Source organism: Pituophis catenifer, unplaced genomic scaffold, assembly GCF_029215685.1.
Source record: "Pituophis catenifer annectens isolate HBS135680 unplaced genomic scaffold, rPitCat1.0.hap2 SCAF_1, whole genome shotgun sequence".
NCBI lineage: Eukaryota > Metazoa > Chordata > Lepidosauria > Squamata > Colubridae > Pituophis > Pituophis catenifer.
In genome coordinates, this window is record NW_027256881.1 from 78,707,370 (window position 1) to 78,734,708 (window position 27,339).

The 27,339-nt window shown below is 35.2% G+C and overlaps 1 protein-coding gene across 1 annotated transcript in view; it reads right to left on the reverse strand.

Moving 5' to 3' along the window:
- Nucleotides 1-27,339, reverse strand: part of ARID1B (AT-rich interaction domain 1B) — a 449,938-nt gene that overhangs the window by 30,862 nt on the left and 391,737 nt on the right. The window contains exons 10-12 of the mRNA XM_070932635.1: nucleotides 19,469-19,614; nucleotides 10,445-10,551; nucleotides 9,505-9,663 (exon numbers count right to left, since the gene is read on the reverse strand). Coding sequence (XP_070788736.1) covers nucleotides 9,505-9,663; nucleotides 10,445-10,551; nucleotides 19,469-19,614 — 412 coding nt within the window. The remainder of the gene's footprint in view (nucleotides 1-9,504; nucleotides 9,664-10,444; nucleotides 10,552-19,468; nucleotides 19,615-27,339) is intronic.

The window sequence follows — 27,339 nt, forward strand, 5'->3', positions numbered from 1 at the left end:
GGATGTTAAACTAAGCTATCACACAACAGACAGGAATGAAGGCTACTAGTTCAGGCACAAACAATACATTCTGTCCACATGCTGCATTTCATTTATAAAACAAAGGGCCCAAACTCCCAATTTTATTGATTTCATATTAATTCAGATAAGCTTTGGATCTCAGAAGGCAAGTTTCTGATGATGCCTGAGGTTAGTAATAATTTCACTCTATTAAAAATGAAACCCTGAAACACAAGATAATTCAAACGTTCACATTCAAATCAGTTCTGCTATTATTAGAATTAAAAGAAATCTAGTCCTTCACACCACTAGTGAAGCAAACAAGGAAACTACAACTGGCAGTAACTTCATATTATTCACCATAATTCCTAATTCCTAAGTAAAAAAACACATATAGTTAAATAGTATTTCCTGATTTATTAACCTTGGATTTGACAGCTGAATTAAACTTCATTGCACAGTTACTTTTCCATATGCCTCTTTATCCCATTTCCCTATTATGTCTATATGGTTAAAAACATTTAAGAAATGTTTAAATAATCAGAATAGCTATTTACTATTTGCTAAAGTTCCATATTCATTTTATTTCCTTTTTATTGTTTGACTTCTCTTTCTATCATCAGTGACACTATCCTGATCATGATCATGTGTAGGAGAATTCCTCAAACATGACCTGTAACTTTATCTCAAAAAGAATTTCTCTTACTAATTTTAACCCTTGGAAAAATCAGTGCATTTGGCATTGGAAACTAAGCACATGGTATTCTTCTTCAGGATGAATTAGCTTTTTAAAGAATATTTTAAGACAACTATTTAAAGACTTACAGAGTAATAATCTAAAATTGCCTTGATTGTGATAATGTAAAGAAGGAATTCTATGCTACAGGTGGAGGCAAGGAGAAAAAGGGGACAATTATTAAATAGATGAGGAATACTAATCTATCTGTAATTAAAGAAACTGGATTATGATTGAGTTTAAATCAAATTAGATCAGAATTAGTTATTGCTTTCATCTTGCCTACTTTTTTTAACCTATCCTTGTCCACTTTTTAGAAGACTCAAAACCTATGTTGCTTTTGGCCTGAAAAGTATTGCAAACCTCTACATTAATGGTTCAGCAATGTTAGATGTGGGGTTAACTATGAAGCCAGTGGTGGCAGAGTACTAAGTGTTCCATCATAAAAAAAAAAAAAGTTAAAGGTTTTCTGTCCTATCATATTCAACTCTAGGGAGAGGTGCTCATCTCTGTTTCTTAGCTAAGGGAGCCACCATTTTCTGAAGACACTTCTCTGATCAGCATGACTATACGCTGAGGCGCACAGAACACTGTTATTTCCTCACCAACATGGTACTTATTTACCTGCTTGCATTTGCATGCTTTCAAACTGTTAGATTGGCAGGAGCTGGGGCAAGAATGGCACCCTGTCATGTGGTGCTTGGGTCTCAAACTGCCAAACTTCTGGTCAACAACCCCTAGGCCACTGCTCCCCTGGTTCCATGGCATAAATGCTAAAAACAGGACTGAAGCATTGCATGGTGATGAATGTAGCCTGCCATCCATATCCAGGCACTGAAGCTTATTTTTACATCATTCAGTAAATATGTAAATAGTTTTATCTCTAGCCTTGTGTTATTCTATGGAATTTTGTAGGTGGTTGAAGAAGAAGATGGAGTGGCTATCTTCTCCAACTCACCTTTCTTTCAGGCTGTTCCAGTAAAAAAACTAACAAAAAAACTATTCCATTTCCTTCAATCCAAAATTTCTGTTGGCTCCAGTGCCTCCATGAATAGAATTTCTAAGTTTCTGTTTTCATACCTGGCATACTTAAAATTGTAATCTAGTCTCTTGATTTGCAAAAAATGAGTAATTATGTGCCTCAAGAACATCTGTTTGTATTCTAGCTGCTTGCAAAACTGGATTATCAATTTCATAAAGACCCAAAATTTGGAAAGTCATTTGGCTTGAACATGAAACATGAACACTTACTGGATATTTAGATCCAGATTTTTTTAAATTTCAAGTGATCACAGTATTTCTAAGGCCAGTCAGAGGCCATCTCCCCATAAATGTAAGGTGACCAGACGTCCCGCTTTTGGCGGGACAGTCCCGCTTTTGAACAATTTGTCCTGCGTCCCGCGGCGTTTTAAAAAAGTCCCAATTTTTGGAAAGAATGCATGGGGCAGTGGTGGGTTGCTCCCGGCTACCTCCTGAGTCCCAACTGATGGCTAGCGGGAAAAAAACTGTTTAAACTCTTGCCGCGGGGCTGATCAGTGTTAAAAGAAAACAAATGAGTAGATCGATGCCTGCAAAAATAGAAAAAACAGCCCCTTAAAGCTTCAGCATAGGTTAATTAGCACAAGTTGATTAGATCGGCTTCCCGACTCTCAGCTGATTTGCTCTCAGCTGTTTTGCTCAGGGCTCTGTAGTTGCTAGCCGCAGAGTGCTGGAGATTTTTTTCCCCCTAACTATGCTTTAAAAGCAAAACTGAAAGTAAGCAGGGTCTTTGCTGCAACGTGGCAAAATGAGGCGGAGAGAGATTTCTTTTTCTTTTTCCTCATCAAAAAAGGTAGGTGCAAAACTGCAAACAATGGGAAATTTAGGGCAAAAGAGGAGAGTTCAAGATTTTAAAACACAAAAGAAAAAAAGCTCTATTTAACTAGGGAATTGTAATAATTGAGATACTATTAATTGTATATTGTGTTGAAAGCAGAAATGGTTAAGTTGTGGTTTGGAGGAATATATGGGGGAAATTATTTGGTTTATTATTATTGGTAAATATAATTAATTGATTTGTAAGAAATTGGATTGCATGGAAATAATTGGAATATTCATGTTCATATTGATTAATATACAAAAGAGATAGTTATATAACTAATTGATTTATATTAAAATGATGAATTTGTATTAAACAACTGTAGTACATAATTACATAATTAACCAATGTGAGGATGGATATAAAAATAGATGACAATGGGAAGGGGTATAATATAGAATAGAAGGGAAAAACTGAATTTAATTAAGATTAGAGATGAGGATGAAGGGTAATATTGGTTTTTTAAAAAAATAGATGAGGAATAAATATGGAAAAAAGGAAATATAGAAATTGTAAATTTAATTGAAATGACTAAACACTGTTTAAATTTGTGAACCAGCCAAATATTCTGTTCAAAGAAAATATATTGTATGTTTGTATGTGTGTTTCTAATTATTGCTATTTATTCATATTTGTTCTCTTTTATTCTGTAAAGTTTAACAATTCATTCTTTATCTTAATATCTTTATATTTGTTTGGGGTTGGCTTTCTTCCCTTTCATCTTTTTTTTTGTACAGCAATCTTTCTCCTCAAACCTACCACCTCTCTCTTTTCTTTCCTTCTTACTTTCTCTTCCCCCCACCCTCTTCTCTTCCTCCCTACTTCCTCTTCCTTTCTCCTTTTCCTCCTCTCTTCCTCCCTCTCTTACCCTCACTCCTACTCTAATTTCCCTTCCCTTCCTTCATCCCTCTCTATTGCTGTATCCTTTTATGCATATGGACTACTCAGAGGGCTGAAAAAGTTATTTTTGACTGGTCCTCGCACTTTTGACCAGTCCTCAAACTTACGACTGTCCTCACATTTTACGGTTTTTGCCCTATCTTATCACCATGGTGAAGAGAAGCAGTTGTGAAATGAGTGACATGGTTGTTAAGAATGCTGCACGGGCATAAATGTGAGGATGGTCATAAGTGTGAGGATCAGTCAAAAGTGCGAGGACCTGTCAGAAATGACTTTTTTCTATACACATAGCCATGGCCACCCGGTCACATGACCAGCTAGCCACGCCCACCCAGTCACATGACCTCCAAGCCACGCCCACAAAATGGTGGATGTCCCGCTTTATCAATGTTAAAATCTGGTCACCTTACATAAATGGTTTAAACATCTAGCATCATCTAGCCATTATTAAGTGGATATAAAGCTTGTCTCTATTATTGTTATTTTGGCAGAATGATGGTTGGATGATTTAGGAGGCAGAATAAGCTGGTGGCAGGAAAATGAGCAGAGTCAAACATTTCTAGGTCACATTGATTTCACAGGAGATTTAAAATAAACTTATAATTCTTCCACTGAAGTATACTGTTTCATTTTATGTAGACTGGGTCCATGGCTTTTAATTAACCAAATCAGCCTGCCTCTAAAGCTTTTTACCTTACACACAGAATTCTAATTTATTCACTGTAATGCTTCCTGGCTGTAACAGTGTCTATCACATTGTGAAATAAAGGACAATGTCAGATCTCCTTTTAGCATATTTAACTATGGTACAATTATTAATTAACACAACTGAATTTGCTTTACTAGATGCAAATAAAGAACTGCAGCAGAAGAATGTCCTGGCACAAAGCATGGTGCCATATAACGTGGTTGCATTTCTTAATTCAGAAGGATGCTATTTCCTTCATGTATCAGGCATTCAAAGCATATAGCAAGCTTTTTTTTAAAGAAAACCGTTTGCTTCAAAAAAGAAACAAAAAGAATTCTAGCTATGCTGCAGATATTAAATGTTCTTTTGAAAAGGTCACGTTCAAGTTGGAATCCAGTTTTCAATGTGCTGTTTTGAACAATAATTCAGAAGAGAGTTGACAAAAATGTATATTCTCATGAATAACAAATTATTGCAGCTAATATCAGTGTTGTTTGTTAGTTTTTGTACTTCCTCACTCCTGATATCATGTTTTATAATGGCACAATTGTTATCTAAGTTTAATACAATCCTTAATAATTTTTCACTCTGCTCCTGAACCAATTGCCTACTACAAGGAACATTCAGATTTAATGGCCAAAGAGAGGTTTTCAATTTTACACAGTGAAATACTTCTTGTTACAACACTAAATCATCCAAGAATGGAAAGTAGCTTAAAATCTTTTCTTTGCTGGACATTTGTACTGTCTACATACATAAAGAAAAGTCACTTTTCAATGAGATGGTGCGGGCCACAAAGTGACAACTTAATCTGAAAACATCACAATTTACAGAAGGTAAGAAGGACTTCTCACTGCAGGAGCTTTCAGGCTGTCAAGCACAGTGAAGTGGTGCAATTTTCTTTTAAAATGAAATATTAACTTTGAGAAGAAAAAAGAGGAAATCTTCCCATAGAAAACTTGATTTTCTACTGCTTAAGCCCTACAGCAAAACACATTAAAATTTCATATTTTGCACATGCTACTGTTCAGTCAAGCACAAATTACAGGAGCCTCATATGGCCAGACTGAATGGAAAGTCCATCTTCCCTTAAAGGGAAGTCTTTTATTTTATAAGGTTTATTATACCCTAAAACTATTAAACTATAAACTAAATTCAGTTTAACAATCAATGCTGAAGTAAATGATAAAAGACAAATAACAACCACAGGTGGATTTATTTGATACACAAGAAATACTTTTGAGAGGATAAAAAATATCCTGGTGTATGATGAAAAATTATTAAGAATTTTTGGCAGAAAATCAACACATTGTATAGATCTACATTCAATGCTGCCTCATATGCCTCCCACATTTGTTCTAAAGAATCACCAGCAGCTCCCTACAACAGATTTTGGCTTGCTTAGGTAAACACAGAGAAAGAGGAAGATTCAGTTGTGCCATTTCTTCAATGGAAGTGAGGCATAATATGATGAGATAAAACTTGTAACTTCTGCATCTAATATATTTTAATCAGTAGTTTTTATATCACTCAACATTATAAAACAATGTTAATGGAGATAATATTTCTATATCTTTTTATGTAACATAATTTATACACCTGGGGGTTGCATTTACAGATAATCCTCATTTAGTGACTGCCTTATTTAGTGACTGTTCACTGTTATGAGATGAGACCCAGTTTGGTGATGAGAGCTAGTTTGGTTCAATGGTTAAGGTGCTTGCCTAGAACTAGGAGACCATGAGCTATAGTACTGCCTTAAGCATGGAAACCTGCCTGTGTGTCTTTGGGCCAGTCACTCTCTCTCAGCCCAACCTACTTCACAGGGTTGTTGTTGTGGGAAAAGTAAGAGAGGAAGGAGTATTAGATATGTTCATTATCTTCAGTTATTTATACACAATAATAAATGTGGGATAGAAAATCAAATAAACAAATAGAAAAAGTAACTTTTCGACCAATCCTCACATTTATTACCTTTGCAGTCTGTAGGAAAGGTCAAATAAGATCATAAGCACAGTCATGGTTTAACTTAGTGACCTCTTCATTTAACAACCAAGTTGCCAGTCCCAATTGTGGCTGCTAAATCAGGACTACTTGTACTAGCCCAAATTTGCATATTCTCTTCATTTAAGGTGTTCCAAAGGCATTGCACTATGGGAGGGGTGTCAAACTTGCGGCCTGCGGCCCAGATGTGTCACACACTGGTTACGCCCGGTTTAGTGAAGGGAAAAAAAGTCGCAATACGTCATGTGACGACGCTGTGATAACGCGAGTTTGACACCCCTGCACTATAGTCTTTGCGTGTGTACATGCAAGACAGTTCAGCTAAAGTTTATATATTGTGACAATGTGGCACACTGTATAGGGAAATACAATTATTAGAAAGAGAATACATTTCTAGGACCGTAATTTTACTTACGAACATCCTGCTGTGAATACTGCATCTTCCTCACTGTAAGAGTCCTGATTATTTTCCATCAGTTTGGAATTTGTATGTTATTTGGATTGTCCAAAATGCAATACTGACAGAATGCCAAGCTCAGCTGCTGATTATTCTGCATGTCTATTGTTACCTAATCATTGCTTATAATTACATAACTACAAACATTTGATACTCTATATATATATTAGGTGTCCATCCGTTAGATGCAGGACTTTTGATATTAACTGATAATTGTAATTATTAACTGTTCAGGATGTCATGTATGTAATCTAATTTTTATATTAATAATGGGTCCTTATTGTGATCAGCATATTGCATATTGTGAAAAAGATATATATTGTAATTGCACCTGGTAGGAAACAGAAATTAATTAATTTAGAAATATATTTATTTAAATATTTATTAAATTTATGTGCCACCCATCTCATCTAGAGTATTATTGAGTAATACAAATATATCCAGTGATAGTCACACGAGCACTTAAGCCTGAGAATCTGTTTTTTCAAATAATTTCCATTGAAATCAAAGGACAATTGTGACCCAGGTTTTCTACTTTCCTAAGTCCTTTCACAATGTTGTCTTTTTTTAAAGTTTTGAATTAATTTCTAAAAGCTCTAGAACATAACAATGTTTACTTCAATTGAAAATAAAAAGGTAATTCCTTCCATTTCCTCTTTCAAAAAAAATCTGAAGTGGTTCTCTTTAATTATTGCAAAAACAGAAATATGCATTTCTAATACTCTCCCTGGGGATATATAATAGCTAAAAAAGCGCATGGATGAATATTTTCTCCCCAAAGATCTTTTACATTTCCAAAAAAATGTTTTAAAGGATTGACATTCTGTGCACTTAATGTATCCCCATCTAATATAACAACTCATAGTTTGTAGAGTTGGTATTTAGACTTCTAGTTAAGAATAGCTACTTTTTCGCATAAACCAGAAAGATGCCTTCTGAGACTCAAAGCCAATTGTTCTGAAGGAATCAAACGTTACTAATTGATTTCAATTCTTTTGCCTCTCCTCAGTTCTTTTCTGTTACTGCTGATGTTTTTACACTAGATATAAAGGATTATGAGCATAGATGTAAAAAAAATAATCCGATGATCTTTTACACTGGCCTCTTTAATTGCATTTATATTTTCTTTGGAAAGAATTTAGACAGAAAGAGAGAGAAGGAAGGCAATCGGAAACAGAAGTATTTTTTCCAAGACATCAAGTACTTCTAAGCTTCACCTAAAAAACTAGAAATTACAATTAACCCAAGATGTCAAGGAAACAGATCTGGAAGAAAGAGTAGCCCTCTTTGCCTCCATAAAGTTTAAGTAGTCTTTCCATAAACTAAAGGTAATCCTTAATTTATTGATTGTTTGAAGTTTAACAGCAGCACTGAAAAAAGTGACCATTTTTCAGTTATTTTGATCACGTGATCAATATTCGGATGCTTGGCAACTGGCTCATTACTTATGATGGTTGCAGTATCCTGGGGTCTTGTGATCACCTTTTGTGATCTTCTGACAAGCAAAGTCAGTGGGGAAGCCAGATTCACTTTACAACCATGTTACTAACTTAACAACTGCAAGAAAGGTTGTCAAATGAGGCAAAATTCATTTATCAACCGTTTCACTTAGCAAGAGAAATTCTGGGCTTAATTGTGTTCATACGTCGAGGACTACCTGGAGTATGCTGAAACTGCAATCGCCAGAACTCCCAGTAAGGAAGGAGGGGGTAGAATTTCAGTAGTTGTAGCCTCAACACATTTGAGAACACTAAGCTGAGAAGGCTGATCTTGTGTTCATGTCATCATATCAGAATATTCTGTTGTTGTTGTTGTTTTTTGCCAATAATGAGCATTTATGTGGAGTGGGTCACGGCATTTTTTCCCCATTTTTTAAAATATATAGGCAAATTAGTTTTTAAAAATGGCAATTTAGCATGAGCTAGATTTGGAATGCTGATTTTGGAGGCCTCTAAACATTTTTTTACTGATGCATCTACAAGGTGAAAATACATATTTAAAAAAAAAAACACTGAAGAGAAATAATGTTTCATTTTATACATTGTTTTTCATTCTTGTCTTTTTTACACACTATTTCCATTAAATGTCACATAAAAATCAAGACGTTGTTGAAAGCACTCTGCTGAACTTTATAACAAATTAGTGAAACTTTTCAGCATTCATGTTATCACACAGCAAAAATTTCTTAAAAGCAGAAATATTTTTCTTAATGTTACAATAAAAATTAACGTAGTTGAGAAAAATTAGTTAAGCTTTGGTATCTGAAATCTTTGTAACAAATACTGTTCTTGTTAAAATGCTGTATAAAAACTATATTTACACTTTGCAAGATTTCACCTATTCCAAAAATAACTTTCTAATGTGGCAAGTACGTTAGGCTGCTCAGAAATTATTATCTACGTTGTTCTGTACTGCACACAAGTGAGAACAACAATGTTTTGAAACCAGAAGAAATGAATTTTTAGATTGCTATGCTATTTATGACCAATTGAAAATCCCTTTAGTTTGCTAAGAGTTTGGACCCCATAACAGAGACAGAATGTCCTGATCAACACAGAAAGCATGCTTTGTAAGCTGATGCATTATGAGAGAAAGATTTGCTTCACAACATCATTATTTAAAATTGGGCTGGGCCAAATTTTGCCCTCAGTCAAGCAAGCTCAACTCCCACCTAAACCTGAGCGAAAGAAGGGATGAGCTGCACGTAGAGAACCAAGAGCAGAATTTAGCCTCTGCTTACATTAAACAAATCCTTTAGCGGATAAATAATGAACAAAAGAATCTATAAAACAGACAAGCAAGCATTAAAATATTAACAAATACAAAAAAACCCCAAAAAAACAAAAGCCAGAGCCACTTACAGGGCTTGATGGAGTCTTTGGCCAGCCTGGGCTGCCAATGCTATCACTTTCATCTCCATGAAATGAGGAGATGCTAGCAGAACTTGGGGACATTGGGGAAGGGACTGGCAGGTTGCCTGGGGTTGGGGGCTGAGAAATACCCTGAGAGCTGTAGCTATCCTGTGGTAGAGGAATAAAAAAAGGACAAAGGCAGGGCAAACTTTATTAAAAAGGAAAAAAAAAATACATCCAGTTTAACAGACTGACCATTTTTTTAACTGTATGAAATATAAACAGAGACACACAGAGAAAAAAACACACACGTATAATATACATATGCCTTAAAACAACATTTATCATAATAATCTTGCAATTTTGCTGGATGCTTAGCTTAAGCTGCTATGCCACCATGCTTTCGTCAAGCTAAATGGAGCATCAAGCAGGGGTTTCCCCTCATGAGATAAAGAGAGAGAAAGAGAAAGAAAGAAAGAAAGAAAGAAAGAAAGAAAGAAAGAAAGAAAGGGAGAGAGAGAAAAAATATAAAGAAAGCTGGTCATCTTATTTTTATCAAATAAGGAAATAAAGCAAAGGATTAAAATATGCTGTGGCTATTGAAACAGCCAAAACAGGAAGCTATAATGGAAGACAGAGAAAACATGGCTGCCAAGTACCAAGGCCAAGATAAGATCCACTTTTTCCCACTCAGGGATTAATTGAACCCCCACTAGAAGATTTTATTGAGCTTTATTTCGCCACCTCCCAAGGTAATGCCATAAGAACTAGTAACTTTCAGATCCAGATAAGGAAAAGAATAAAACCAAAATAATAGATTGCATATGAATGGGAAAAAAAAAACCATGCAGGAAAGAACTGAAGGAGCAAGCTCAAATCAGAGAACGAAAGACAAAGCCACAGAGTTCTGCTATGCCAAACCAAGAATGCATGCAAGGGAAGGAAGTACCTTTTTGCTCTCTGGCTGGGGAGGTCCTTCTTCTTTTCCATCCGGTTTGAGAGGAACGGGCAATTTGGACTCACCTTGAGTCATCAAATCTGCAAGGCCCATAGGTGCTAATTGAAAACAGGAGACATGATTAACGGTAACTTCCTTCTGTCCCCAACTGTTGGCACAAGACGGTCAGAAAAGGTGGATGTTCTTACTCTTATGGAAGCTGGGAAGAGTTTTGTATCTCAGCAAATAGATTTTGAAAATGAATTAAATGTTTCTTAAGGGGAAGCAATTGCACAACTCTTTACAGCCACATATGCCACATTCATTCTGGAAAATGACGACCAACTTTATTAAGCCCATCTTTGATTTGTGAGCTGGCAAACACTGTTGAAGTGTTAGATGAGTTATCTCAAATATAACTATGTTCAATTTTATGAGAATTTTTATCAGTCATGCTACTTTCGCATACAGAATGCAGTCACCCATTATGGAACATCAGTACTACTGAAAAGCTACTGTGATTAGATGCATTTACAATAAATGTCAAAATACTGAGTATTTCTTGAACAGAACAAAACAGCACACTAAAGCACTGGAGACCAAGAAAGCTGGGACTGTAATAAAAGAGAAATGTGTGATTTGTTTATTTAAATGGATTTAAGTGATTCTGATAATCCAAAGATTTACTCTTCCCTTTATTCTCATTTCTAACCTTAGGACCTTTATTTATTTTTTTTTTACAAGAAAACTGGGTATGTGTATCAAACTTCTGCATCCATGGATCACTTTACAGATCCGATAGGCCTTTGATAGAAGACAGAGATACCAATCACTGTCACACCAGCTATTACAATTTATACATTAAGGCACCGAATTGAAATTTGCAATGCATTACGGTTTCAGAAGTAGAATGAAAGCCTTACAATTACATTAGTAAGCACTTTGTAATATTCTACCAACCTTCTAGTTAACAAATGCCTGGCCTGCAATAGATTTAACTGTGCTACATTCTTTAACAGGTAAATTATTTCATAGATCTCTCAGTGGCTGACATGAACATTCAGCTCTAAAGACGCCAGTTGGGAATACAGTGTAGTGTAATATTGATAATTCTTGTTCAAGTAACACTCATGCAGCCATATCACAGAGGTATGCCTCAGAAATGTTCGTTTTCTTCCTAGTGTTGGAAAGATGTGAGAAGTAAGTTATAAGGCCATTGCTGCTCATCGTGGAAATTTCCTATTTCAAACTTCAAGAGGAAAAGAAATAGCTGAATCAAAATTATATCTTACGTTTCCTTTTATAGTATATTCTCATATTTAAACAGCAGAAGTGTTTAAGTTAAGGTACTTTCTTGATGAATATCCATAGCCTGAAACTGCATTCCTGAGTCAATCTTCTAAACCTATTTCCATTCTCTTTTCATGGTTCTTCTATCTTTGCCTATTTCTCCTATTATTTTTCTACATTCTGTTTTGGATTAGGGACAGGTACCAGTATGGCTGTAGGATACACTCCATAGATCCACAACTGTGTAAAATTCAAGATATACAGTTGTGACTACATGTGCTTAACCCTAAAGCACAAATAAAAAACAGCAACTCCTCTTATACTTGCAAATATTTTCTAGAAATAATTGAAAACCATACAGGTAGTCCTTGACTTATGACTGTAATAGAGACTGTCCATTATGGTTGTAAGTCATGATGGTCATAAAATGTGTCAACCATATGATCGACCTGAGTTTTAGTGGGGGTCATTAAGTGAATCACTACAGTCATTAAGCAAAACCATTGGCTTTAAGCAAATCTGCAGTCATTAGACGAACCCATTGTTTGCTTCTGGAGCTTTTTTGTGGGAAACTGGAAATAAATGCCTGTTTTCGGCAAAAAAAAAAGTCATAATTCACAGTCATGAGACTCTGGGATGCTGCAAATGCCCATAAATGCAGGCCAGTTGCAGATGGTTGCCAAGCATCCAAAATGTGCATGTGACTGCACTGGAGGGGATGAATTTTAGAATTGGTTTGTCAGTACCTTTTGAGGGATTCATAGTAACTTTGAATGGTTGCTAAAGATTGGTCATAAATTGATGACTACTTGTAGTGTATACTAGACAATCTGTGCCTTGTTGGGTCATCATTTCAGATATATTTACTTACCTAAAGAGAAGAACACAATGACTGTGGGTAGGGCAAAAAGCAGTGGAAGCAGAAGTGACGTCCGACTTCCTGCTGGCTTCCCCACTGTGTTTTCTTATGGGAAGCTGGCAGTAAGCACTGGAAATCAATCTTCCTTCCTTTCCTTCCTTCCTTCCTCCCTCCCTCCCCCCCCAGGAGGTAAAGGTACCTTTGTTGACAAAGTTTTGCCCTGTTTTACCCAAGTTAAAGGTTAAAAAAGTTGTACATACAGTATATATATTATATATGTGTGTAATTCATTCAGTGTTTCCTATAAAATCAAAGTCTCCCAGCAAATGCTATTAGTAGTTTCTTTTTTAAATACATTCTTCAACATACAGTAAAAACACTTATGAATGAAGTTGAATATACATGTCCCAGGATAATGTTGCCGGATCCAATCTGGGTCAGTCACCGGAACAAGAGGTTTTGTCTTCCGAGCTTTTGGACATTCGTGCTGGAGCCCATCCTCAGGGAACTTCTCTCTCACTCTGCTAGGGAGAAGTTCCCTGAGGAAGAGCTCCGGCACGACTCCCAAAGCACAGAAGACAAAATATCTGGTCCTGGTGACCGACCCAGATTGCAGTAAAAACACTAACGAACAGGTTATTCTGGTATCTATTTACAATTCATATAAAAATCCTGAGTGGCAAAAAAAAGAAGAAGAAAAAAGCTAGTGAAATATGCCAATGATTACAGACCCAGAAGCTTCAGCCTATGGTTGCTGGGCTGCTTTGCTTTTCTGCAACAGAGTAAAACAGCATTCCAAGCAGCAGCCAACATGTGGGAGAACAAGCCAAAGGGAAAGGGGGAGCTTTAAAAAAACACTTTGCAGATTGCCCACTACAAAATGATTACTGCACATATCCATGTATTACTATGTTTTAGGAAATAATTAGTTTTAATTACAGCAGTGAGAGAAGGAGCAAGACTCTGGCGGATAAGCTGGCAAGCTTCATGGTGCTAATTTGCTAATATTTTTAGCATCACTTCACTGCAGGTTGGGAGAATGGCTCTGCCAAAAAAACCTATCCAGCATGTGCCACAGGAGTATACAGCTAACAATATATTGAATATAGGTCTGTGAACTGTATCGGTAGGCCAAAGAAGACAAAACTAAAAGGGAGCAAAATTTAGAAATTGTAATACAGCTTTCCTACAGCTTTACAAGTAGAACATATTGTTCTTCTCAACTAACGGAATAGCAGAAAACAAAGGGATTTAGGGAACAGGTAAAACATCCTAGTGCATTTTTTAATGAAATGAATAAGAAGTCCAAAATGCCCTCCCAAAATGAATATGCTGATTCCAGATCAGAAGACCACCTTCAGTATGGCTAGCATCTTCTCTACTGCCCCCCACCCCAAATCAGACTATAATGCCAGTCAAAGTTATTTGTGAATTCGCTGGTATTAGGTGTATATAAAGCTGCTGCAAGCCTTCCAAAAGAAGCTTGAACAGTGAGTTACACAAAGAATGATAATTTCTGCTACTTCTAAATTATTCAGGTAACCATTTGAATGATTGCATAGGAGCAGAATAATTTGAATAGAAAAGTGTAATCTAAATCCTGGATGATATGTTATGGAAGAAGAATCATGGGCAATCTATATCTCCTGAAATTGGTTTATTTCTTGCCTGAGTCAGCAAGAGAGCTTATAAGACATCTGCCACATATGTTTCCGCTGTGAATTATGAAGCACATCTGGATACAAGAAAATTGCCATCTGTACTGTGATCCATTGTCCACAGTTACAACTAGAGCAAAGCTACTGTCATCTTGAGAAAGAACAACTAGTGCTAGGTTTTTAAATAGATAATAAATTCTAGCTTTCTTGTGGCATTCTCCATCTTTTGCTGCAATGTTCTTTATAAGGTCTCCTGAGTCCCTTTGCTTTCAAGTCCAATGACAAACTGAGGGCATCATTTTGACCCTGTTTCAAGCAGTGAAAGAATGCAATTGTCACTATTCTGGCAAACTCTAGTGCATACACATTAACAATCGAGCCCATAAATTGTCAAAAGACACAAAACGTAAAAATGGAAGATAACCGTGACATCTATTACTGAAAAAGTATTGCTGTAGAGAGTGAATAGGCTCTAAGAAATAGCCTTAGGCTTTTTCTAAGTTGAAAGTTGGGATAGTTGAGAAAAGAAAATATGGGTCAAGGTTCTGAATGACCTACAAAACACCAAACTTAGCACACTTAAAGGCAAATACAACATAATTTATATTGCAGTCAAGCTGTCTGTATTTTCTCCCCTATCTTCTGATAAGGATATTGTAGAAAATGTTCTCAATGCTAGTGGCAACTCAAGCAACTTTGCTAGAAGCAATAAAAATCCTAATACGTCAGCAGTTGAATTATGCACTTACTGCCTTCTAGAATTAATGAGATCTTACATGGGGATCTCCTTTTATTTTGCCCCCATATCAGTATAACTTTGTAATGTGGGTTGGGTTCAGAGGGAAGGGCTGATAACCACCATAGAGTCTTCATGGTTAAAGATGGGTTTGAATTTAACTTTCCCTGGTTAAAGAATAACACTTTGACTCAGGGGTGAAATCCAGCAGGTTCTGGAGAACCAGTAGCGGAAAATTTGAGTAGTTCAGAGAACCGGTAGTGGAAATTTTGAGTAGTTCGGAGAACTGGTAGCAGAAATTTTGAGTAGTTCAGAGAACCAGCAAATGTCACCTCTGGCTGGCCCCAGAGTGGGATGGGAATGGAGATTTTGCAATATCCTTCCCCCAGGAGTGAGGAGGGAATGGGGATTTTGCAGTATCCTTTCCCTGCCACGTTCACTAAGCCACACTACACCACGCCCACCAAGCCATGCCCACAGAACCGGTAGTATTTAAAATTGGATTTCACCACTGCCTTGACTACTATGTCAGATTTAACTATCTTATACTGAGTCAGGCCACAAATATATCCAGACCCTACTGAGAGTTGAGACAGAGGAAGCTCTTTTTCCTTGAGCCCAGTCTAAAAGAGCCTATTCATCCTTACTGTGTGAGATTAAAACAAAACTATGTGCATGTTTACTTATCCAAAATTCTTATTTATAAGCAGTCTGCAAATGGCAGAAACAATGTGTGATAGCAGAGGAAAAAGAGGAGGACACAATCCAGAACGTGCTGAGAGATATTGTGATGCGAGCTTGCCAGCTCAGCCTTCCTGATCTTGAAAATGGGGAGATTGGCTACTCTGGATGGGATTACACTCCCTCTATAGCAGGAACTCAGTCTAATGGTGTTCCTAAAAATAATAGTATTCTGGGTAATCCATTACATCTGATGCCTCCCCTTTGCACCACAATGGCTCAAGTTCAGCTCAGAATATTGTGACTGCACTGTAGTATCATCCCACAAATCTTTTATCCACGTTTTTGCAAAATGAAAATGTTGGTTGTAGGAAAAGATTGGTTCTGAGATCTAAATACATTGTCTGTAGCTTGTATTACGTTACATTACCACCCAATACTTTTCCCAGAATAGGGAATTCACAAACTGTCTATAGTCTCATAGCTAGAGTTCCTATATTTTCTGAAATATGCCTGAACACTTTTTGTGGATAGACAGATTCCTGGATCAAGGCAAATGACTACCACAGTGACAGATGTGCTTTGCTTGGAACAGAACTGCTGAAGTAAGCAGCGGTAAAGCTGTAAAGCCAAATATAATATTTTGTGCCAATTTACTTAAGCAAAAATAGAAGAAACACTGTTTGTGGCTAGAACAAAAATTATCTTAAAATATAATTACATTAATGGCAAGTTTATACAGACTCAGCAATATTGTTATGCAATACTTTTTTTTTTTTTTTTACTAAAACAAGCATAATGAAAATTTATCTCCAGTAGTGAACCACAAGACAAAAAAATGGGGAAAAAACCCAAAGTTATAGTCATGAAGTAAAATTTTAATGCATGCTTCCTTTTTTCAAATGAAATATTTCTCATGCTTGCAATTTTTTCCTAGGCATTATAACTGCAAAGGCAGTTATATACATACCCACTTTTGTTTCCCTTTCAATAATTATTTAATTACTAAGGCCTATAACAATTCATCTCTACCAAGAGGCTACTTGAAATGCTTCCTATCTTCCAAGATCATCTAAGGGGTATTTTCTTTGTCTTCTATGTTGAGCTAATGGAACAAAGAGATAGTTAAAGTGCCAGTTATCTGAATTAATGTCTTTGGATAATTCTATTAAACTATTATTGGCAGAACTACAACGTCCTCTTTCGAGACAATATATAGAGGTCCCTGAAAACTCTTGCATGTGATCAGAATCAGAGAGAAAGAATGTAGTAAACCTGGCTAAACCTTCCTGGCTGGTGAAAAATTCTTGAGCTAGGATTATTTTCTGCTTTTGCTGTGGAGCAACACCAATACAACAATGTTGTTTTGTTCACATTACATAACCCTAGTTAAATTAGTTAAATTACTCAATTAGAGTAAATTTTAAAAAATGCAACAAAAACAACTTTGCGCCTGCTCCAACCTGGTACCATCCAAATATGTGGACTTTAACTTTCAGAATGTCCCAGCAATTAGGTCTGTTGCTGCAAATTCTGCAGCTTCAAATCCACAGTTCCAAAGGATGACAAAGTTGGGAAAGATTTCATTTAAGTCAATGATTTTTAAACTTTTTTCTATCAGGATCCCTTTCTACTTTAAAAAAAGCTTATGGAGGAGCATAAAAGAGCTTTTGTTTCCCTGGGTTAGATTTATCAATATTTGCCATATTAAAAATTAAAATTGATGCATTCACTGCTGCTATTGCTTCTCAAAATTGTTTGATGGGATTTTAATATTGTATTATTTTAATTTAACACCAACTAGGAGTCAAAAGACATAATGAAAAGTCCTTCATCTCACGACACATGGACAGACTCAACCATAGTTTCCATTTGGAAACTGTGAACATCCTAGACAAAAAGGCTAGGGAATTACCAGAAGCTTGGCATTCAGGTAAATCAGCCATTAATAGACACATAGAAATAAACACATTTACATATTATTCAAAAGAGATAATAAAAAAGCTAAGAAGGAAACAAAAAGACTAGAACACATCCTCTAAAGCAGCCTACACCCAAATAAGTAGGGATTAGCACCAAAAGAACAAGTAAGCAGAAAACAATATCCTATTCAAGGAATTACTTAGGAGAAAACACTGGGAAGATAATACTATACATAAACAGAGAACAACACTGTTGATGCTGCCTAGTTGGGTAATGAAATATCTGCCAGAAAACAAGCAACCTCAGAGAGCACAAGACTCCACAGTTCAATCCTGAGCTACATATATTCTCTTCTATGGTTAAATTACAGTAAAAACTCAATTTTTCAGAATGTGTAGTGCAATAAAAATACAATGACTACTGCATACAAAAGACATATGATAAGTGATTTTGTATTGAATAGATTTCCACTGTATGAAGTAATAAATGGCTGAGCTATCTGAAGAAAAAATCGCCCTGTGTATCTTTCTTAAAACTGGTTTTTCTTTTGCAATACATAAATCTTCTTAGGCAGGACGTTCTAACATCTGTTTGCTTGTTGGTGATGTTTGCAGATCTAGGAACCAGAGAAGTTAGGGTAAAAAAATTACTGCTGCTAAGCAGAAAGCTAGAATTTATAGCGTAGCTTCAATGCTCAAAAGTAATTTTATTTCAGCCAGGCAGACAAAATAGGTAACTACATAACCCAAACACAGTAATACCTATGACAGCTTTGATGAGGAATAAGCAGATGATTATCATTTGCTTAACAAGACTTTTCCTTTTTCAACTGGAGTAAAAATGTGCTGCTTGTGCCTAATACTAAAAGAAGCAATTTTATTTTATATTAAAAAAAAAAAAACCTCCTGTATGATTAAAAGTTTTCATTCCTCTCCTTATCCTTGTTGAAAACACAACATAAAACCATTATAAATAAGACCAGTGGGAGTACCTCTGTTAAATAGTTGCCTTTGGGGTAAAAAAAGCAGGCATAATGAGGCCATAGGCCAATAATGGGTATTTTCAGCTCCCAGAAAAATACTGCAGAAAACCAAAAATATGCAAACAAAAACTTTAAAAGGTTGTGGGAAGAGAGAGAGAGAGAGAGAGAGAGAGAGAGAGAGAGAGAGAGAGAGAGAGAGAGAGCGGGATGAAGTACAAATGTCCCTTGTCTGCCTATTTGTTGGGAAACTATTCCATACATGTGACTAAATAGTCCTTTTTCACTTATAACTCAAGACAACATGGCTGCTGGAAAAGCTCATTATGACACTGTCATTGGAGAGGGGGGAAATGAAATGGATAATGTAAGTCTAAATATTACAGCAATGAAAATGAGCAACTAAATAATCTCGCAGGGAACAAGATGCCTTGTAATGATATTCCTGCAAACAAAAATAAATGTAAAGTAATATTTCAGTAAATTTTACTGGAAAAAGTTCATTTTCTTTCTATTTTCTTAGACAAATACACTACCTGGGTCTTTCAGAAAGTTATATTTGAGGTAGGTAACAGACGTATTATGAGACATTCAGTTATTTTGGGCAAAAATATTATCCATAGGAATCCTGGTTTCAAGATCCCAGCTACATTTTAAACAAAAGTCTTCTTCTAGATCTGCCAGCTGTCAAATGGGCAAAGCCCATGTTTTCAAGAAACAAAGAAGAGAAAGTAGAGATATGGCGGAGATATATCTAGGAGTTGACAAAGTGATTGGGAATTTTCAAATTATTACAGCAGGTTTCTGAGTGATGCATATGCAATTGTACCGCTGTCAAAGAGAAACACTTTAAAGGTTTCTACCTTTGAAAAAGCAGCCTGCTACTCCTTGAAATTTTACCAGTCATTACCTGTGGAACTGTTCACCATATTAGGTGCCATGCTGTAAGGAGAAGTTTGAGGGTTCATCAGACTTGAATTGCTGTTCATTGGTTGGGTGTATGGAGAGCTGGATCCCATAATGCCACTCTGATTGATGACAGGAAAACTGCCTTGCCTGAAGGAAGAGAAATGACACACACATGCACAAGCTCTTATTAAATTTCTTACTGCACAGTACACCTCAGTTAGTTACAAAATTCATACTTCAGTATTCACAGACACCTACAGAAGATGCAGCCAGTTAGTTTTTGCCTGGGTCAGGAGCTCACTATTGGATTAGTAATGAACTTATTCTAAAGCCCATTCTAAAGTCATATATCATGCAGATCCCTAAGCAAACTAGATGTAATATATGTTAATTTAAAATGGATAAATCCTAATACTATGTAAAGAAGTTGAGATTGGACATGGCCAACACATAGTGATGAAAGCACTTAAGAGAGAATAGAATGCTCACTATTGAAGTAAAAAAAGAACTCAAGATAAATTAGCTAAGAGCTTTTGATTGTATTTTGCCTACCATACTAAAAAAAATAAAAAAATAAAGCAACTCTCCCAAAGCAAAACAAAAATACATAAATGGATTGAAACGGTACTACTTAGATACGCAATTAAGAAATGGACATTCATCTTATTTGTTTTAAAGCGTTTATGATAACTGTAACTATTGTAATCATGAATACTATATAGCTGTATTAATAGATTGCTGATATCTCTGTGGTAAAATAGTTTATAAAGAATCAGAAGAACTTTCGAGTAAAATTTAAAAAAAATATATATATATATATTTTAAACTGAGTATAGTACATCTTAACAGAGCTATCTTTTATGGGTGTATAAATACAAGTATATGCTCACATATGTGTTAATGAATGAAATCTCAAATATAATTATATAGTCAGTATCCATTTGCTTATCAGAAATATTCACCAGACACAGCAACAATCACAGAAATACCAGTCCTCTGGTTCTTCACACCAATATACAATTATCCAGTTTATACGAGTCCTTTTCAAGTTATTTTTGTCTATAAGAAAGCTTAAATTCACCATTTAAAAAAAATATAAATGCTTAAGACAAATGCCATTTTTTCACTGGGATTGAAAATACAAATTGAAAAAAGCCACAGTATGGTTTGCCTGATTATAGTTTAGAGGGATTTTTAAAACAAATCATTGGGGTTAATAAGCGTAAATTATGACTTAGCCAATTATGGTTTATTAAAAAAATACTGGTGTAATGCAAAGTGTGAATTTATATGTTTTCTATATGTTTCTATATTCTGTATATTTTCTAAATCAAGGAAAGTTTCTCTTAGGTGAATTTGATGTGTTAGACAGTTCATTAGCTAGTAACCTAGTATTATTGACGGGTGCTGTGTTTAACCTTCAAATGCTTTTATGAAATCCAGCAGCTCTATTTGGATTTTTGTTGCAACTGAAGGATCAAAGAAAATAAGGATCAAGGAAGCTGAAGGAATATAGAAAAGAATACTTTTATTTATTAACTAATATCTTATTAGTTTAATCACTTTAATATAAAGTATGACTAAGTATTGACTAAAATCTAGTCAATACTAGATTTTAAAATCATTTTACTGAAACAAGTATGGAACATTTGGTATAATTAATGTTTTTTCCAAGTTGGCTTTGTCCTCTATTTCTGTAAAGAAGAAAAGGATTTCTTTTGATATGAAGGAGACAACTGACATACAATGTTATTCCCCTGATGCAAGTTTTGATGTTATAGAGAAAAATACTTAAAATGCACAGCCACACATTTCTCTTCCCCTCCCCACCAAAAAAAAAAAAAAAAAAATTGGAGCAGAAGCATTTGCAAAAACTTTGGAAGATTTCTCTGAAATAAAATATTCTTTGTGTACATATTGTCAACAACTTTTAAAAATATTATGAAAATATGATTGAAGCTATTACATAGGATATTACAATCTCTACTTTTCCTTGCAAAAATAATCCTTACGTATTAGTAATAGAAAGTATGGAAAACGGGAAACAGACACATGTGTATTCTAAACTAGCAGCATCTCATTAACATTTATTGCCTGTTTCTCCTTTACATTCAGATGACTGTTATCATGGCTGGGCCAGAGTAAGCCATTGATCTATCAATTAAACAAAATAACACACTATATCATGCAAAGCACAGATCACAGTGCTTTGCATGACTAATATGTATGTAGGTTTCTAAAAGAAATTAGATTGCATCTTTTAGAGGAGCATATATATTAATGCAATTAAATTAATAGACAAGGAAGCTGACACATTTGTATTTTAATGAATTAATTTGTTAATAATATTACTATTACTAATAATTATCATTATTAGATAAAGAGATGAACAATCAGAAAATTTAGATATTTCTACAATATACATAAAACATTAAAAGAAATTGACAAGTGAAAATATTACAATGTTTAAATAAATTTTGAAATTATTTTTAGGCTTTAAGACAATCCAATTTTGAGTCTTCTATCAGGCCTGAACAATCAAATCAAACTATACCAAAATACTCTGTTAAACATTTATTTATTAAAATACACTATCTGTGTAGTGTATACTAATGCTTTGTGGTTAGTTACTTTTTGGGTGTGAAAGAAACTAACCTCCAAGCATAACTATGTTAAGTAAAAATAACTTGTTGAAAAAAATAGTCTTGTCTCTTCTAGATAATTATAACATTCCCAACATACCCCTTATAGTATCTGAGACCAAATTAAAAAAGAAAAAAAGAGGAGAAGCACCACCACCAAAATGTTACATAACTGAACATGAGCAACTTTGGTAGATTCAAAAACAATCCAAGTAACAAACAAAACCAGTTGTCCATTTTAATGCATTGTCAAAATTTGGTTTTAATCAATATGCTAACCATAAGTATATTTATTATTACTTACTATCCTGAAACAAACAATTATTTATTCACCGATACAATAAAATCAAGGAAATAATGCTCTTGAACATCTATAAAGCAACATAAATCTCAGTTTTAAATTTCTTAAACAGAGTTACAATGGCAAATCTATATGCAGAATTATTGGGAGAAAATACTAATATGTGCTTATACAGATGTGACTGTCTTAAGATCCAGATTTGGGAAGCAGCAGCTTCTCATACAAATTAAGATGCTAACAATTAGAAAAAGGATTTTGGGGGGGATGGGTGCCAATGGAAATTGTTCCTGCTTTTCAGAGAAATTTGTTTACTGGAGCTCACTGGATAAATTGAACTTAAGTCATTCTCTCCCAGTATTACCTACTCCACAGGTTTGAGTGGGGGGGGGAGAGACAACATTATGCGATCTGCCTTGGATTATAAGGGGACAGGGTAAGTGTGTGTGTGTGTTTAAGTGTCAGGATATAAATCTAACATATTTTATTTTCATTATTATCCTCATGCATGATCTCCTGGTATTCATAAATGTAGAGGCAAAGGAGGAACAGAAGCCTGAATCATTATTACAAAGAAAAGAAAAGACCATGAATCTAATATGGGATTGCAATGCCACAATAAATATTTTAGAGCATTAGTAAGTAAATGGAGTAATCTTAACATATCTAGTTAAAATGACACTGTATTTCCATATGACAAAAGAAAAGACACAAAGGAAATACATTAGTGGTCTACAAATATCTTAAGCTATCATATGTAAGATGCATCAAACATCTGTTGAAGTCAAGACCATTACTAGGTTATTACATAAAAATCTGAGAATTAGGGGGAAATCTTGATTTAAAAATTACTGGACAATCTGACTATAACAATGGCTGATTCCCTATGACTGAAAGGTTTCAAGGAGTATCTTTATCACTATTAAGCAGTAGTGGTTTGTACTGTTTTAATTAACTAATTGACTAAATGACCTATACTCCTTTTTCAAATAATTTTTTTATTCGATGATTTCCAATTAGTCAGATACATTAAATATAACTTATGCAGTATTTGTGCACCTTGTATATAAAATTATGCCTATCTTTCTCATATAGTCAGTGTATCTTTATATATAAAAAGGTCCAGAATGCGGCCGCGCGAATGATTACGGGAGCGACATGGCACTCCCATATAACACCTCTCCTGCGCGAGCTGCACTGGCTCCCGGTGGTCTTCCGAGTGCGCTTCAAGGTGTTGGTTCTCACCTTTAAAGCGCTCCATGGCTTAGGGCCAGGGTATTTACGAGACCGCCTGCTGCTACCGATAACCTCCCACCGGCCAATACGCTCTCACAGAGAGGGCCTTCTCAGGGTGCCGTCGGTCAAGCAATGTCGGCTGGCGGCCCCCAGGGGGAGGGCCTTCTCTGTGGGAGCACCTGCCCTCTGGAACGAGCTACCTCCCGGAATACGGCTGATTCCGGATCTCCGCACTTTCCGTAAGGCCCTGAAGACGTTTTTATTTCAGCAAGCCAGCCTGGCCTGAATAGGTTTTAAGGGTTTTTAATTGTATTGCTAGGGGTTTTAAATTGGGGTGGCCGTTTAATTTAATTTATTCTTAATTATTTTAACTTTTATATTGCATGTTATTTTAATTCTCGGCTGTTCACCGCCCTGAGTCCCTTCGGGGAGAAGGGCGGGATATAAATTAAATAAATAAATAAATAAACAAACAAACAAACAAACAAACAAACAAACAAACCTATGTGAACACATCATGGGGGATAAAGTTTTAGAAGACAGCTTCCAGAACTAATAATTCAGAGAAATTTTATCTTTTTATTCTGATTCCATGGCATTTGGTCTTTAAGTAGAATGATAACTGAATGTGACAAATAGTTCTACATTCATTAATTTACATTCTCAAGTAGAGTCCATTAAGAACTAAACTGAAATTGTAAGATTTATTCTGATTAACCTTTGGGCACTAAACACTAATAGCTTGCACAGCATTTGTTAAATATATTTATATATCCTTAAAGTCATAGAATCATTTGTGGTTACTAAAGAAAGAAATGAAGGAAGAAAGAAAGAAAGAAAATATGCTTCTGTCAGTACTATTTTCACTGAAGGACTATTTGACTTGCTCTAACACGTTTTTAGCTTTTCCCCTGCAACCTAAACTCCATTAAGGAATGAGGCAAAGTTAATATTAGTTGTTGAAGTGTTTAAAACCAATTTCCAAAACTGTTGTGGCATTTATGGATGAAAAACGTCAACAGTGGAACAAATTCAATGTACCACAGGCAATATTGGGAAAGGTGTAAAATAATACCCTGGTTACATTTAAGGTAGTTATAGTATTTTTAGCAGCTAAATCAAAAGTTTAGCTCAAATAGCGTCAAAACTAGCCCTGTAAATAAATCGTGGACTACTTTCTACTTCAAATGCTGAGGGTATTTGAAATAATTGTGTCAGGGACACCTTTGGAACTATGCCTGAATTGTATTGTTTTAATTCATGTTTATTTAAACCAATCTCTGTAAACTGAAAAGTATGTTCTAATCTTGACAATAAGATATCACTGTCACATTATGATATGAAATCTCTTACTATAACAGAACTTTTCAAGATTAGTAAAACTAAAGGAGAAAAAAAACTTTTAATATTATGCCCAGAACATTTTTATACGGTATCTAATCATTAATATTTACTTCTATTTCATTTCCTGTCTCCTATTTTAGTAAATGAATTTCATTCCTGCAAAACAAAAATTCACGTTCACGTGGAGAAACGCTATCTAGGTGCTGAAAATAGCCATTTTTGGGGAGTAACTGTATGAAACAAGGTGCAGACAAATCTAAGGAAATTTCAGAAGGTCAAAATTAAAATGCAAGAGACCAACATTGCTTATTTTCTCTTGCTTATTTAGTATGAGCAATGTTCATATAACTGATCTTCAAACTTCTTGGAAGTTACCAAGTTTGACTCCCGTGACTGCAATATTTTAAAATGACAATTGGAGTTAAAGGTTTTAAAGCAGGGATATTTTGTAAAATACTGACAATCAATAAGCCTAGCTACTTGATTACCAACCATGAAAATGCCTGCTGGAGACACACACAAATAAGCATACTGACCAAACTGCCCTATGCTTTATCTATGGTGTATCTGCCACATGACAATATTTCTCTTTCCTTTTAAATGTCAAAGAATTATTTGAAGGTTGTTATTTAAACACAGTGACCTGTACAATAACCAGATGTACTTCATTTAAATCTGTGTTGAGTGAGGTCTAGCAATAAAAAGCTTCTAATCTGTCATACCCTGACATCAAATGGGTTATTATAATGAGAGTAATTCAGAGGTGAGATCTGAAAACATATTTTCCTGCTGGGATTTTCTTACAGTCTCTCATACATATAATTTTGTTGCAGCTTTTCTTTCCTGACACAGTATGAATTTTCTAAAACCAGACTGTTACCAACTAGTAGAGTACAAGAGGTTGCAAACTTGTGTGTGTGTGAGAGAGGAAGGAACGAAGGAAAAGATGGAGAATGGAAAGAATATGCTTAATTTTTATGTCGTTTTGTTAATGTTATTGTCTCAGAAAGCAACCATTTAATGAAATTTCCAAGGTTAAAATACCACTTAGATAAATAATAGAGCAAATACATGATACAAACAAACTGAAATACAAACTGAATTGAAGCAAATACAAACTGAAATTCCTGTATTATGAAATACAGGAAAAGGTATCTTTTGACTATGTAAGTTAAAATGAGAGTTGCCAGATCTGGACTACAAAAATCTGGATTGCCACCAGATGGCATTCTCTAGAGGTGTCCAGATTTTTGGAAACTAGTTAGCTAACTCAGTCAAAAACTGGAATACCTTTTTCAATAATACTCTGTGGCTTGGCTTCAGCTTTTGAGGCAAAAGCCAAGGTTGTTTTTTTGCTTATTAATTCCTTTAATTAGAGAAAGAGAAAGTTTGTGGCTAAATGAACACTTGGAGCCTTATATGAATATGAAATCAATAGCCCTCTACATTCCTCTGTATATTCTGTGGCATATATAGAATTCCACAATGTACACATCCTGACAACACAAAACTGTTTGTGCACTTTGGATCCCGCTAGACTTTCAAGTGATCATAGCTATATTACTGTAAATATCCCTTGTTTGCCTGACAGTGGGTGTGAAGTATAGATAACTATTGTGCTGTGATGTGAAATACTAATGACTGCCACATTTAAGTCAGAGTTATTTTTGATAGCACTGTAAACAGAATTAACCTGAAGCAGGTTGCTTAGTGACTGTGCATGAAGGACTCAGTAAAATGCTTTTATCATAATAAGAAACTAGTGCACAGCAGCTTCTCTTAACCTACTGCCGAGTAGCCAAAATGTACTAGCTATTAGCTTCTACAGCAAGAAGTGAGCAATGGGGATATGGTGTGAGTGTTTGTGTGTGTGGTGTGTGTGTGTGTGCGCGTGCTCTATGTGCATATAAGGGAAAAGGGAATGTGCTATCCAGAATCAATAGTAATACACTCTGAAAATATACTCGCTATTCAGAGAATGACACTGCATTTGTATAGGATAGTTGGCTTGATTCCAAATCATCTAGACATGGAGACAAGAAAATAAGGGGGGATAACAATTTTAGTTGTTTTAATTAGTGGCATTAATTTTAATGGAACAGATATTGGTCAATAGTGTTTGCATAAACATTTAACATTTTCCTCCCCTCAGAACTTTAAAAAAAGAAATTTCAATTTGGTTAACGTTATGACTGAAACTTATGGGACATGTTCCATATTGATATTAATGGTCTATGCAATTGAAATCAATATTTGCTTATTTCAAACTCATCCCATTGTGTTCACTGAAGCTTATTTCTAGGAAATTATTCTGAGAATTACAGCCCATTCTGGAGGAATTCATTCACAATT